Source organism: Lepus europaeus, chromosome X, assembly GCF_033115175.1.
Source record: "Lepus europaeus isolate LE1 chromosome X, mLepTim1.pri, whole genome shotgun sequence".
In the NCBI taxonomy this organism is placed as follows: Eukaryota; Metazoa; Chordata; class Mammalia; order Lagomorpha; family Leporidae; genus Lepus; species Lepus europaeus.
In genome coordinates this window covers 132,953,921-132,967,895 of record NC_084850.1, presented here as the reverse complement: position 1 = coordinate 132,967,895, position 13,975 = coordinate 132,953,921, and the positions used below count along the sequence as shown (strand labels likewise).

General features: G+C 41.2%; 1 protein-coding gene across 1 annotated transcript in view; it reads left to right on the top strand.

The window, feature by feature from the left end:
• ZRSR2 (zinc finger CCCH-type, RNA binding motif and serine/arginine rich 2) overlaps nucleotides 1–12,240 on the top strand; it is a 40,054-nt gene extending 27,814 nt beyond the window's left edge. Inside the window, exons 8-11 of the mRNA XM_062183397.1 lie at nucleotides 2,680–2,893; nucleotides 7,019–7,074; nucleotides 9,487–9,596; nucleotides 11,686–12,240. Coding sequence (XP_062039381.1) covers nucleotides 2,680–2,893; nucleotides 7,019–7,074; nucleotides 9,487–9,596; nucleotides 11,686–12,224 — 919 coding nt within the window. The 3' untranslated portion in view covers nucleotides 12,225–12,240. The remainder of the gene's footprint in view (nucleotides 1–2,679; nucleotides 2,894–7,018; nucleotides 7,075–9,486; nucleotides 9,597–11,685) is intronic.
• Nucleotides 12,241–13,975: the final 1,735 nt, after the last annotated feature.

Here is a 13,975-nt window from a genome sequence, read left to right as displayed (position 1 = left end):
AACAGGTTTATAAAGGCAAAAACCACAAGAGGAGGAGGAAGAATAAATGGTTGCTAGGATTGGAGGGGAATACATGTTTACTTGGGTCAAACTGACCTAAGGCCTATGTGAAACTAATATCAATTATAATCTTGACAACACCAATGACAATCTTAACCTAAAGCATATGCAAAACTAATATCAATTACAATTTTGACTGTAACACCACCTGCAATCTTAACAATTCCAATTACAATCCTGACATTAATCCAGGTATTGGCTTAAATCATATGTGGGACATAGATAGATTATAATCTTACCATTAATCCAGGTGCAGCCTATCTGTTTTGAGCTTGAGCAATCATGCTAGGGAGTTTCTACATTCTGCCAAGTGGGATGCAGTGTACTATTATTGTCTGAGTTTTAGATCATAGTTTCAGACCAGAGTCTCACAGTGGGAGGTGCTTTCTTAAGATGGAGTCTCGGGTGCTCTAAAATGGAGTCCTGATGTCAAGGTGTCATTTCACTTGCAACCATGTGGGAGACCCGGAAGAAGCTCCTGGCTTCGGATCGGCACAGCTCCGGCCGTTGCGGCCATCTGGGGAGTGAACCAGCAAATGGAAGACCTCTCTCTCTCTCTCTCTCTCTCTGGCTTTCCTTCTGTCTCTGTAACTCTGCCTTTCAAATAAACAAAAATAAATAAATCTTTTTAAAAAATAAGAAAATTGCTCATAATGGTTAGCCACCTTCATTAAATAAAAATTAATTTTTAGATTTATCAAATGCTATAAGGCATTAGATTGTAGGTTAACTTGAATCTTTTAGGTCCATCTCCTCCTAGTCATCTCCTCCTCTCTAGTCCTCAGCTTTCTTCTCTGCAAGAGTCCGAGGGAAAAAATGTAGAAATGCTGAGAGGAGCGTAAAACGCTACACAAAGGTGAGATTGAAATACTCCAGTCACTGGAAATTCTTAGATTACCCAATTCTTTAAGCAGTTAGTTAACTGAAGATAAGAGGGAATCCACTGGTATTGTTTGTGCTCACTTGCCTCCTGAGTGCCCTATGTGGCGTCTTCATGCCTGTCCCCACAACCTGTCATGCTAGTTGGTCTTGTTTTTCTCCATGGTTCAATGTAGATAAGGCTTCTTTTTTTTTAATTAAACTTTTATTTAATGAATATAAATTTCCAAAGTACAGCTTATGGGTTACAATGGATTCCCCCTCCCAAAACTTCCCTCCCACCCACAACCCTCCCCTTTCCCGCTCCCTCTCCCGTTCCAATCACATCATGATTCATTTTCAATTCTCTTTATATACAGAAGATCAGTTTAGTATATATTAGGTAACGATTTCAACAGTTTGCCCCCATATAGCAACACAAAGTGAAAAAAAAATACTGTTGGAGTACTAGTTATAGCATTAAATAAGAGTGTACAGCACATTAAGGACAGAGATCCTACATAATATTTTTTTTTAAAAATTAATTAATTTTCTATGCCATTTCCAATTTAACACCAGGTTTGTTTTTTTTCATTTCCAATTATCTTTATATACAGAAGATCGATTCAGTATATAATTAGTAAAGATCTCATCAGTTTGTACCCACACAGAAACACAAAGTATAAAAATACTGTTTCAGTACTAGTTATAGCATCACTGCATATTAGACAACACATTAAGGACAGATCCCACATGGGATGTAAATACACAGTGACTTCTGTTGCTGACTTAACAATTTGACACTCCTGTTCATGGCGTCAGTAATCTCCCTAGGCTCTAGTCATGAGTTGCCAGGGCTATGGAAGCCTTTAGAGTTCGCTGACTTTGATCTTATTCCGATAGGGTCATAGTCAAAGTGGAAGTTCTCTCCTCCCTTCAGAGAAAGGTACCTCCTTCTTTGATGGCCCCGTTCTTTCCACTGGGATCTCACTCACAGAGATCTTTCATTTAGGTCTTCTTCTTTTTTTTTTCCCATGGTATCTTGGCTTTCCATGCCTACAATACTCTCATGGGCTCTTCAGCCAGATCCGAATGCCTTAAGGGCTGATTCTGAGGCCAGAGTGTTGTTTAGGACATCTGCCATTCTATGAGTCTGCTGTGTATCCCACTTCCCATGTTGGATCCTTCTGTCCCTTTTTGATTCTATCAGTTAGTATTAGCAGACACTTGTCTTGTTTGTGTGATCCCTTTGATTCTTAAACCTATCAGAGTGATCAATTGTGAACTGAAATTGATCACTTGGACTAGTGAGATGGCATTGGTACATGCCACCTTGATGGGATTGTATTGGAATCCCCTGGCACATTTCTAACTCCATCATTTGGGGCAAGTTTGATTGTGCATGTCCCAAATTGTACATCTCCTCCCTCTCTTTTTCCACTCTTAAATTTAACAGGGATCACTTTTCAGTTAAAATTTAAACACCTAAGAATAATTGTCTTGAACTTCATTCAAAGGTAGCTGAGTGGCATATGAACTTGCAAATAATTTTCAATTTGATGTTTTGGTGAGAGCCCATAGATTGATGTGTCTTAGAGCAGTTTTTCTCAGTGCTGAAACTCGGCATCTGAGTGGTGTTTATTGTCTTATGGCTGAGTCCAAACAGCTGTTACTTAAGTCTTTATCACAAAGTTTAAAGTAAGCTTTTAATGTGTAATTTTAAACTATTGAGTAGCGAATTCATTTTTCTTCTGTATTTAGGTGTTCACGTAAACATAATTTCCCGGCGTCTAGTCCCACGCTTCTGATTAAAAGCATGTTTACAACATTTGGAATGGAGCAGTGCAGGAGGGATGACTATGACCCTGATGCAAGCCTCGAGTACAGCGAGGAAGAAACCTACCAACAGTTCCTAGACTTCTATGATGATGTGCTCCCTGAGTTCAAGAATGTGGGCAAAGTGGTTCAGTTTAAGGTGAGCATATGTGTGCAGGAGGGGACTGGTGCACTTGAGCCTGAATTACTCAGTGGTACAAGAGAGCTGGGGCCAGTCTGTGCCTGGGTAGAGCTGTGGGCCAGCATGTGCATGGTCTGGGGTTGGGCACGTCCTTGATAACTGTCACCTATTTCTCCTTCGCTTTCCACCCCCCTTCTGGCTGATGTTGTAGATATCGTATGAAACCATAAACATGTATTAGCAGGGTATTTCTTGAATGCTAGGGTTCAGATTGAAAAGGACTGGTCATTATTCAGTACCTTTGTGCTCCGACTCTGTTCCAGCACTTCGGTTCTCTGTATCAGGTCCACAGTGCTTGGTCCTCAGGCCTTCCCTGAAATGCTACATGTGATGGGCATTGTGCTTCCTTCCATCTTCTGTAGGCACCTTAACCAAGGGCTGCAGTGTACACAGTGTCACACAACCGCACTCACTGAGTGGTTGGTACATTGTGTTGACAGTGCCACATGCAACGTCCATTCAAGATGTTGTTCTTCTGCAGCTACACAAGAACATAAATCTTGATTCCTTTTGTTTTGTTTTGTTTTTAAAATTGTTTTTATTCACTGGCTCCTTTTCAGAACTACTGAACATAGTGTTCTCAAAACCATGGTTTGTGATGCAGCCTACTGGGTTACAAAAAAGAGGCATTTAAAAGACACATACTTATTTTACAATATATCCTTAAAGTAAGGGTGAGACCAGATATAACCCCTGTTGTTCCTGGGACCCATTAGTTGAATCCTAAAGCTAAGGAAGTCTCTTATCTTGTCTGTGATTTGATCACATCCGAATCTGAATGACTGTGTTATGTTGCGGCAAGAAAAATATCCATTATTTGGCAAAAGATAGGAATAAAGCTGTGTTTGCTTCCTGCTAGTTGGAAATGACAGTGGAAAATTGAAACAACCAAGAAATGGAGGCGTTCATGAAATTCAAGGCTATACTTCCAGCTACTGATTTGAAGATTTGCAAAAAAATTCTTCCTAAATTTCTTTCACTTAACTGTTTGTTTCAGTGGCAAATCTCTTCCTGTCTTCACACTACTTCTCAGCGATTACAGCTAATGTGGAAATGCCTGTTCCCACGCACAGAACAGTTCCCACGCACAGAATACTACTTTAGAAGCGCTGGCTGCCCAGGCAATGTGATTTGACTAACCACTGTGCTCTCAGACACGTCATTTTACCTCTCTCTGCCTTTTCCTCATCTGGAAGTGAGGGGATTGGATTACATTAGTACTTTCCCTCCTGGTCACCCTGGATTGTACTGGTTTGGTGAAGTGTAGTGGTTGACCTGTTTTCAAAACTTCTATCTGGTTAACAGAAATCGTACCTGTGACAGGCTAACCTGTACTGACTAACCATGATGTATTTTTTGATTGCTTAGAATTCTGCCAGCTTGATAGAATGGCCAAGCTCATGCTAATCATATTGGCAGTTACAAATGGAAAGTTGGGTTTCTGCAGTATAATGGTTATCACATTTGCCTAACAAATGGAAAGTTGATTGATAAATGTTTAGTAAACAAAATTTCAGAACATTGAATTTCTTGTGGAAAATTAATAACAGGTCCTTGCAAACAACCAGATTTAATGTTCTTTAAGGTCCCTTGCATGGTTGATACAGACTCCCAAGGCCTTCCATGCTTTTTTTAAAAAAATTTTATTTGAAAAAGGCAGAGAAAGAGACACACAGCCAGCCAGCCAGCAAGAAAGAGTGAACAAGTGAGCAACCACTGTCATCTACTGGTTCACTTTCCAAATGCCCACAGTAGCCAAGACTGAATCAGAATGAAGCCAGGAGCCTGTAACTCCATCCAAGTCCCCCATGTGGGTGGCAGAGGCCCAAGTACTTGGTTCATTTTCCGCTGCCTTCTCAGGCACATTGGCAAGAAGCTGGATCAGAGATAGAGCAGCTAGGACTTGAACTGGTGCTCTGATGTGGGATGCCGGTGTTGCAAACAGCACCTTAACCTGGTGCATTGCAACACTGGCCCCTATTCTTCCTTCTATCACTGGGTATGAATCCTGACCTTTTCTGGATGCTCTAATAAAAATATCAGGAGCAAATTTATAAAATTATAGATTCATTTTGGAGATAAAAACTAAACATTATTTGAAAGCTTTTTAAAAAAGATTTATTTATTTGAGAGACAGATTTGTAGACAGAGGGAGAGACAGAAAGAGAGGTCTTCCATCCGCTGGTTCACTCCCCAAATGGCCTCAGTGGTGGAGTTGGGCTGATCTGAAGCCAGGAGCCAGGAGCTTCTTCCAGGTCTCTCATGTGGGTACAGGGGCTCAAGCACTTGGGCCATCTTCTGCTGCATTCCCAGACATTAACAGGGAGCTGGATCAGAAGTGGAGCAGCCAGGACTTGAACCAGCACCCATATGGGATGCTGCTGCTGCAGGCTGGGGCTTTAACCTGCTGTGCCACAGCACCAGCCCTAAAAAAATCTTTTTTAAAAAAATTAGATTGTATTCACAGGTATCAGGCAAAACAATTATAAATTCTGTTAGTATCAATAGTAGGCAAGGATGTGGAAATTATTAAAACTACTTCAGAGAGTAGTTTACTACTACCTACTGAAGTGGAAGATATGTATACAAATGATCATTCTCCTGGTTATACACTAGAGAGATCCTTACACACACACACACACACAAATGATCATTCTCCTGGTTATACACTAGAGAGATCCTTACACACACACACACACACACACAAATGATCATTCTCCTGGTTATGCACTAGAGAGATCCTTACACACACACACACACACACACAAATGATCATTCTCCTGGTTATACACTAGAGAGATCCTTACACACACACACACACACACAAATGATCATTCTCCTGGTTATATACTAGAGAGATCCTTACACACACACACACACACACACAAAAATGATCATTCTCCTGGTTATACACTAGAGAGATCCTTACACACACACACACACACAAATGATCATTCTCCTGGTTATACACTAGAGAGACCTTACACACACACACACACAAATGATCATTCTGCTGGTTATACACTAGAGAGATCCTTACACACACACACACACAAATGATCATTCTCCTGGTTATACACTAGAGAGATCCTTACACACACACACACACAGCTGTGTTCAAGAATGCTGACCCTGCATTGTTTGTGGATGAAAAATTGGGAACACTTTGCATAGCCATCATTAGAGTAGTGGGCAAATAAGTTGGATGATTTGATATGTCCAGGATACAGTAGTTAAGATGAATCATTAAGTTTGTGTGATTACATCTTGAAAAAAGAATGTGGAATAAATACTATTTATATAAAGTTGTTAAATGTACAAAGCAATACTCTACACATGTATGTATATCATTATATATATGCTTCTTCGTATACAGGAGGGCTACACAGTTTTGTAGAAAATGGAATTAAAGTCCATTTATTTTGGCACAAAAAATTTTGTTTTTTTCATAATACACATTTTCCATGAACTTTTTGGAAGACCTTTAGTATGTGTAGATTTCAAATTTTTTACACCAAAATAAACATGTCTTTTTAATTCCATTTTCCCATGAACTTGTGTCCTTGTATACCCATTACATATGATAGACATATATTTAAGTGTGTGACATATATACCTATGTTTGAGCATGTGTACGGGTGTATATACCTGAATGTGTGTACATATGTTTGTCTATCTGTGTTTGGAATGTGATAATACTCACCTACGTGTTGGGGGAGAGAGAATAATAGGATGGAGTAGCTTCAGCTGGATCTTTAACATTTTACTTAAAACATTTTCAGTCAAAAATGGAAACAGTGTTAAGTGTGATTAGTGTATATATGGGCTGATTGGTATTCTGTGTAGTTTTACACATCTGAAATCTTTCATACTTACAGGAAAAAATACTGTATTAGAAGGGTTAGGTAGTTGGACTTGCAGTGCTGCTGGGTGCTGAAGTAAGTAGATGTGAATGGGCTAGTATCTCTCTTGGAATCTTTGGTTGGTAACCACTTGTGGGACTGAACGTGGACACAGTACATTCGATGACTGAATGGTTTCTTTTTCTTAGCTTTTATAATCACATTCTTTATTGTTCGTTAGGTCAGCTGCAACTTGGAACCTCATCTGAGGGGCAATGTGTATGTTCAGTATCAGTCGTAAGTATTCTGAACATAAATAACTTTGTGTTTTGTTATATTCTTTTTTTAAAGATTATTTATTTGAAAGACAGAGTTACAGAGAGGCAGAGGCAGAGAGAGAGAGAGAGAGAGTGACCATGCGAGCGAGCGAGCAGTCTTCCATCCACTGGTTCACTCCCCAGATGGATGCAATGGCTGGAGCTGGGGGGATCTGGAGCCAGGAGTCTCCTCCTGGTCTCCCACACAGGTGCAGGGGCCCAAAGATGGGCCATCTTCCACTGCTTCCCCAGGCCATAGCAGAGAGCTGGATCAGAAGAGGGGCAGCTGGGACTAGAACCGGCGTCCATATGGGACGCCGGCACTGCAGGCAGCAGCTTCACCCACTACGCCACAGCTCTGGCCGCTATAGTTTCTTCCGACATCTGAGTTTTTTCCACTGGATGCATGGCTTTCATATGTGTGATATTTTATTTTTAAAGAATCAGTCAATATCTTTATTCTCTTTTTCCAGGCAATTTTTTAAAAGATTTATTTATTTAAAAGAGTTACAGAGCGCCGGCGCCGTGGCTCAACAGGCTAATCCTCCGCCTTGCGGCACCGGCACACCGGGTTCTAGTCCCAGTCGGGGCACCGATCCTGTCCCGGTTGCCCCTCTTCCAGGCCAGCTCTCTGCTGTGGCCAGGGAGTGCAGTGGAGGATGGCCCAAGTGCTTGGGCCCTGCACCCCATGGGAGACCAGGAGAAGCACCTGGCTCCTGCCATCGGAACAGCGCGGTGCGCTGGCCGCAGCGCACTACCGCGGCGGCCATTGGAGGGTGAACCAACGGCAAAAGGAAGACCTTTCTCTCTGTCTCTCTCTCACTGTCCACTCTGCCTGTCAAAAATTAAAAAAAAAAAAAAGAGTTACAGAGAGAGAGGAAGAGATTAGAGAGAGAGAGAGGTCTTCCATCCGCTGATTCACTTCCCAAATGGCTGCAATGGCCGGAGCTGCGCCAATCCGAAGCCAGGAACTTCTTCCGGGTCTCCCATGCTGGTGCAGGGCCCAAGGACTTGGACCATCTTCTGCTGCTTTCCCAGGCCATGGCAGAGAGCTGGATTAGAAGTGTCGCAGGGGCTGGTGCTGTGGCGTAGTGGGTAAAGCCATTGCCTGCAGTGCCGGCATCCCATATGGGCACTGGTTCGAAACCCGGCTGTTCCACTTCGCATCCAGCTCTCTGCTATGGCCTGGAAAAGCAGTAGAAGATGGCCCAACTCCTTGGTCCCCTGCACACACGTGGAAGACCTGGAAGAAGCTCCTGGGTCCTGGCTTTGGATCGGCGCAGCTCCAGCCATTGTGGCCATGTGGGGAGTGAACCAGCGGATGGGAGACCTCTCTGTCTCTGTCTCTGTCTCTGCCTCTCCTCTCTCTGTGTAACTCTTTCAAATAAAATAAATAATAAATCTTTAAAAAAATAAAAAGAAGTGAAGCAGCCGGGTCTGGAACCGGCACCCATATGGGATGCCAGCACTACGGGCTGTGGCTTTACCCACTATGCCACAGTGGCAGCACCATGTGTGGTATTTTTTAAATGAAAATATAAAAGCTGATATAGAAATGAAACATTATTTGTATACTTAGAGTTTTATAATGTGGTTGTATGATTAATTTCCTTTAAAGATTTATTCATTTATTTGAAAGTCAGAGAGAGAGCAAGAGACAGAGAGACCGACCTTCCATCCATTGGTTCACTCCCTAGATGGCCACAATAGCTAGGGCTGGGCAAGGCAGAGCCAGCCAGGAGCTTCATCCAGATCTCCTGCATGGGTGGCAGGGTCTGGATTGGAAGTGGAGCAGCTGGGACATGAACCAGCAGCCGGCATCACAGCCAGTGGCTTTACCTGCTACGCCACAATGCTGGCCCCACTGTTTATATAATTTTGATAATTGAAATACAAACTGAAATAGGATAGCTAGAATAGAGAATATAAAGGAATATATCAGAAGAGCCAGAGAATGAAGCCTGGAATGATCTTAGTGTGCATTGGACTAGCTAGGAGAGCAGTTACTGTGTCATTTCTGCTTGTCTTGCTGTTTGCCTAGGCTGCATCACAGCTAATGGGTTAAATTAACCATGGTGATAAGAAGAGCAGCAATCTTAGCTGAGAAGGAACATGTTCTGACAGTGGATCCCCACTTCTGCATTTTTAATAGCCCAGTCGTTTGGATTAAGACGCCTTGACTTAAGCCAGTGTCCATGCATGAAACCCTCTGAGTACAAAGTGTTCCTAAATAAATTGTGAGCTTATATGCTGTAGTGAGGACTCCCTAGGTAGTACAACAGCAATGAACTTGCTGGTCCCACAGTAAATGAATAAAAGGGTTCATTAATAATGGGGTTAATATACATAGTATTGTTTCTATAAAACACATCCTTTGGTTTTTGGTTTAAAGGGAAGAAGAATGCCAAACAGCCCTTTCTCTGTTTAACGGGCGATGGTATGCAGGCCGACAGCTTCAGTGCGAATTCTGCCCAGTGACCCGGTGGAAAATGGCCATTTGTGGTAAAAGACAATGTGATGTTTTTTTCCCCCAATCATTTCACTGTTACATGAAGGAATATTCTTAGGGAAAAGATGATCTTTTAAAGGGATGAAACAGCTTTTTTTTTCTTACAAAGTAGATGAGCAGAGATCTTTATATGAATAAAAGACACCACAGTTTCAATCTATAACAGACGTTGTGGATCACTTTATGGGTGACTAAGGTCACAATGTATTGGTGACAAGGTTGGGGGTAGAATTTCAGTCTTCTGATCCTTGTCCTGGACTCTGTGTTTGACAGTTCAGGAAGCCTGAGAAGTTGGTTCTGTTCTTGGACCTTTCTCACCGCCCCCATCTTTATCCCTAATGAATCTTCTGTCATCATTGCCAACTTAAACAATACCTATGGCATTTCCCTCCTTCCTTGAAATAACATGCTCCAACATGTGTTGGAGAATGGCTGTAGGTGCAGCCCAATCAGGAAGTGTGGAGAGTAACCAGCAGCTTTGAAGACCTAATTATTTTTTGACTTTTGTTAGTGAGCTTAGTCCAACTTCAGTGGGAAGCACCCACACGAAGAGAGATGGACGCTTTAAGTGCCTCAGGGGAGCACTTATCGTCTCCTTTGCATTTGCTCTATACTCTGGCCTGCTTAAACCTCTTATTTAAAAAGTCTGTCATTTATAAAGTCTGAATCTTTGGCAGCCTTGTCTTAATGGATGCTTCCATTTTTAAAACCACTTATGAAGGAGGAAAAAAGGTTTTAGTCTCTTGCTTAGGGAAGCCAGAAGATGCTTTACATTTTGATTTTAAAAGGCTTGGGAGATGAAAGGTAGAATTTTTTTCTCCACTGAGGTAAATTACTTTTTGTCAGTTCCCTGGAATCCAGTCTGATTTCAGTGGGGTGCTTCTGAATGTAATTTTAACTTCCCAATGGAGGAAAGCATTTCAATTTTTCTTTTAAAAAAAACTTTGTTATTTTCCTCAGTGGCTAAAGACATTAAACATATTTTCATGTCCTTGTTAGCGGCCATTTGGATAAATAAATGTTCAGATATTTTGCCCATTTTTATTAGGTTATTTGTCTTTTTAGTATTGAGTTACGAGTTCTTGATACATTATACAAGTACCTGATCACAAATGTGACCTGAAAACATTCCCTCCCATTCTGTGGGTTATCTTTTCACCTTGTGTCCTAAGACCTAATTTTTTTTTTAATTTAGTAAGGTCCAGTTCACCTACTTTTATGAGTTTTACTTATGCTTTTGGTGTCATATCTGGGATTTCATTGCTTAGCCCAGTGTTATGAAGATTTGCACATGTTTTCTTCATGTCTTACATTTAGGTCTCTGACCCGCTTTGAGTTAATTTTTGTATATAGTACGTGGCATGGAGGTATTCTACTTTTGTGGGTTTTTTTTTAAAAGATTTTATTTATTTGAAAGGTAGAGGGAGGGTGGGAATCTTCCATCCTTTGGTTCACTCGCCAAATGGCTGCAACAGCTAGGGGCCAGGAGCCAAGAGCTTCATCTGGGTCTCCCATATGGATGACAGGGGCCCAGGGCCATCTTCTGCTGCTTTCCCAGGAACATTGCCAGGAGCTGGATTGGAAGTGGAGCTACTGGGACAGGAACCAGCACCCATATGGGATGCTGGCACTGCAGGGTGGTGGCTTAACCTGCTATGCTACAGTGCCAGTCCCCTGCATGCCTTCTAAGAATGCTACCAAAGGGACTCCCAGGGCTGGTTCTTCATTGTTAGTTGGAGATCTTTTTAGTCAACCACTGTGGATGGTGAAACTCTAGAAAAGATCATGTGGTTACCATTTGTTCAGTTGCACTCCAAACCATAATCCAGAAGTGTATAAGATATTCTGGTGAATGAAAATCTCTGATTTGTTACTTTTGAGAGTACCACTTGTTAAGAGTATCTGAATATTTTTGAAATTCTGGGAACCAAACTATGACATCAATTTATGTAAACCCCTTTTAAGTCATACACAGCAGGCAATAGCTTCAACATATCTGAATATCAGAAACATCCCTTCTAAAAAGGATGAACAGAACACATAGTAATTAATAAGTGTTGTTTTATCACTGTGCCATTGCAGGCTTATTTGAAATACAGCAATGCCCAAGAGGGAAACACTGCAACTTTCTACATGTGTTCAGAAATCCCAACAATGAATTTTGGGAAGCTAATAGAGACCTCTACCTGTCTCCAGATCGGACTGGCTCTGCCTTCGGTAAGAACTCAGAGAGGAGGGACAGGACGGGCTATCATGATGAATACCATGGCAGGCTGAGGAGGAGGAGAAGCCCTAGTCCAGACCACTCGTACAAGAGAAATGGGGAATCTGAGAGGAAAAGGAGGAGTAGTCACAGGGGGAAGAAGTCTCACAAACACACGTCAAAGAGTTGTGAGAGGCATAGTTCACGAAGTAGAGGAAGAAAAAGAGACCGAAGCCGGGGCAGCCGGAGCCAGAGCCACAGGAGCCGCCGCAGTCGCAACCATAGCCGGAGCCACAGCCGCAGCCGCAGCCGCAGCCGCAGCCGCAGCCGCAGCCGGAGCCTGTCCGGATCCCGGGGTCGTGGTGGGCGGAGGTCACGGAGCAAAGAAGTAATTATTCAGAGTCCCAAGTCCAAATAAATTTGTTTTGTTCTTACATCAGTGTATATCCTTACTCCTTATGGCTGCTATATACTCAAATTACAGGACTGTGAGCTCAGATGTGTTCACAAGTCTGGAATCTTACTGAAAAATACTTTTACTTTCTGATAATCACAAAATGTGTTCACTATAGAAAAACTAGACAGCATAAACTATATGACTAACAAACATGAGTATTACTTGTAATCCCTAATCCTGAGAGGTAAGGTAACCAGTTCACAGTGGAACACTGGTGTCTTTTGCCTTTGGGGTGTCTACATACTTGCTTTTAATACAGACTTGATATGACTAGAGTTGAGTTTCATTTTTTCAAAAGAAGCATTGTCATTTCATCAAGCCCTGTTTTTATTTTTACTCAGTGGTGTGGATCTACCCATTTATTTAACCATATCCCTATTACTGGTTTTTAAATTTTACATTATTAAAGAATCCTATGCTGAAAACAATCTTGTGGATTTCCTAAATATTTCCACACATCTCGGATCATTTCCTTAGAATTAATTAAATCAGGATAGACAGATAAATACTAAAATACTTCCAAATTGCCCTCCAGAAAGACTATAAAAAATTTACTGAAGGTTGGTGTTGTGGTGCAACAGGTTAGGCATCCCATATTTCTGATCCAGTGCCCTGCTAATGTGCTTGGAAAAGCAGCATAAGATGGCCCAAGTACTTGGGCCCCTGCTGTCCATGTGGGAGACCAGGAGGGAGTTTGTGGTTCCTGGCCTTGACATGGCCCAGCCCTGGCCATTGCAGCCATTTGGGAAGTGAACCAATGGATGGAAGATCACTCCCTCTAATTCTGTCTTTGAAAAAACAAATCTAAAAAAAAAATTTACTCTGTCAACAGTAAGCTTTGCTGTTCTCACAACTCCAAGTTATTTTAATCTTTGCCAGTTTGGTAAATTTTGTTAGTTTTGGCTAAACCCAACACTTTTTTCTATATTTAATGGCTATTAATATTCTTGTTTGCCCTAAAGAGCAAAAACTGAACAGTTTTGCTTTTAAAGTACTTGAGGGTAGAATAAATATTTTTCTCTGATATCTGCAGTCCCCCATCAGGTGGTGGCTTTCTTTCAGGGTATACATTCTTTTATGGTGTGTTGGAAAGCTATATATATAGTGTGTATAGGTAAAGCTAGTTTTCGTCATTCCCAGGAAAATTAGTGTCACTGCTACTGAATATGCCTAGTGTTAAAGCAATTCTGGTATAAAAAAAAATCACAGAAGAATGGTCAGAAAAAAAACTAATGTAGAAAAGGCCTCAGGGATATTATCCCTAGATTTCAGATCACAAATAATAAAAAATGCTCTCATGCCTTCTTAGACGTTTATTATAGTTTTCCTTCCATTGACATTCTTGGGATTTTGAATTTCAGAGTATGTGGCATTTGGCAATCTGGGATTTAGGATTCAGGGTTTAAAGATGCACAAAACACTGAAAAGTTAACAAAAATGAAATAGGAAGAAACTTTTTAAAGATTGAGATTATAGTATAATATCCATTAAGGTTAGCTTCTCTAATTTATAGTTACTAAATGAAGTATGTGGTCTAGAATAATTGCACTTTTAAAAATCCAAATTATCCCATTAAATGCCTGCTTCACCCTAAAAGTGACTGAAAATTCTCAAAGTATATACTGAGTTCATTAATGCTGAGTAATTATCACCAAGTTCAGGATTTCCAACACTTTTCTAACTACAAAAAAGATGACACAAACTGTGGTATA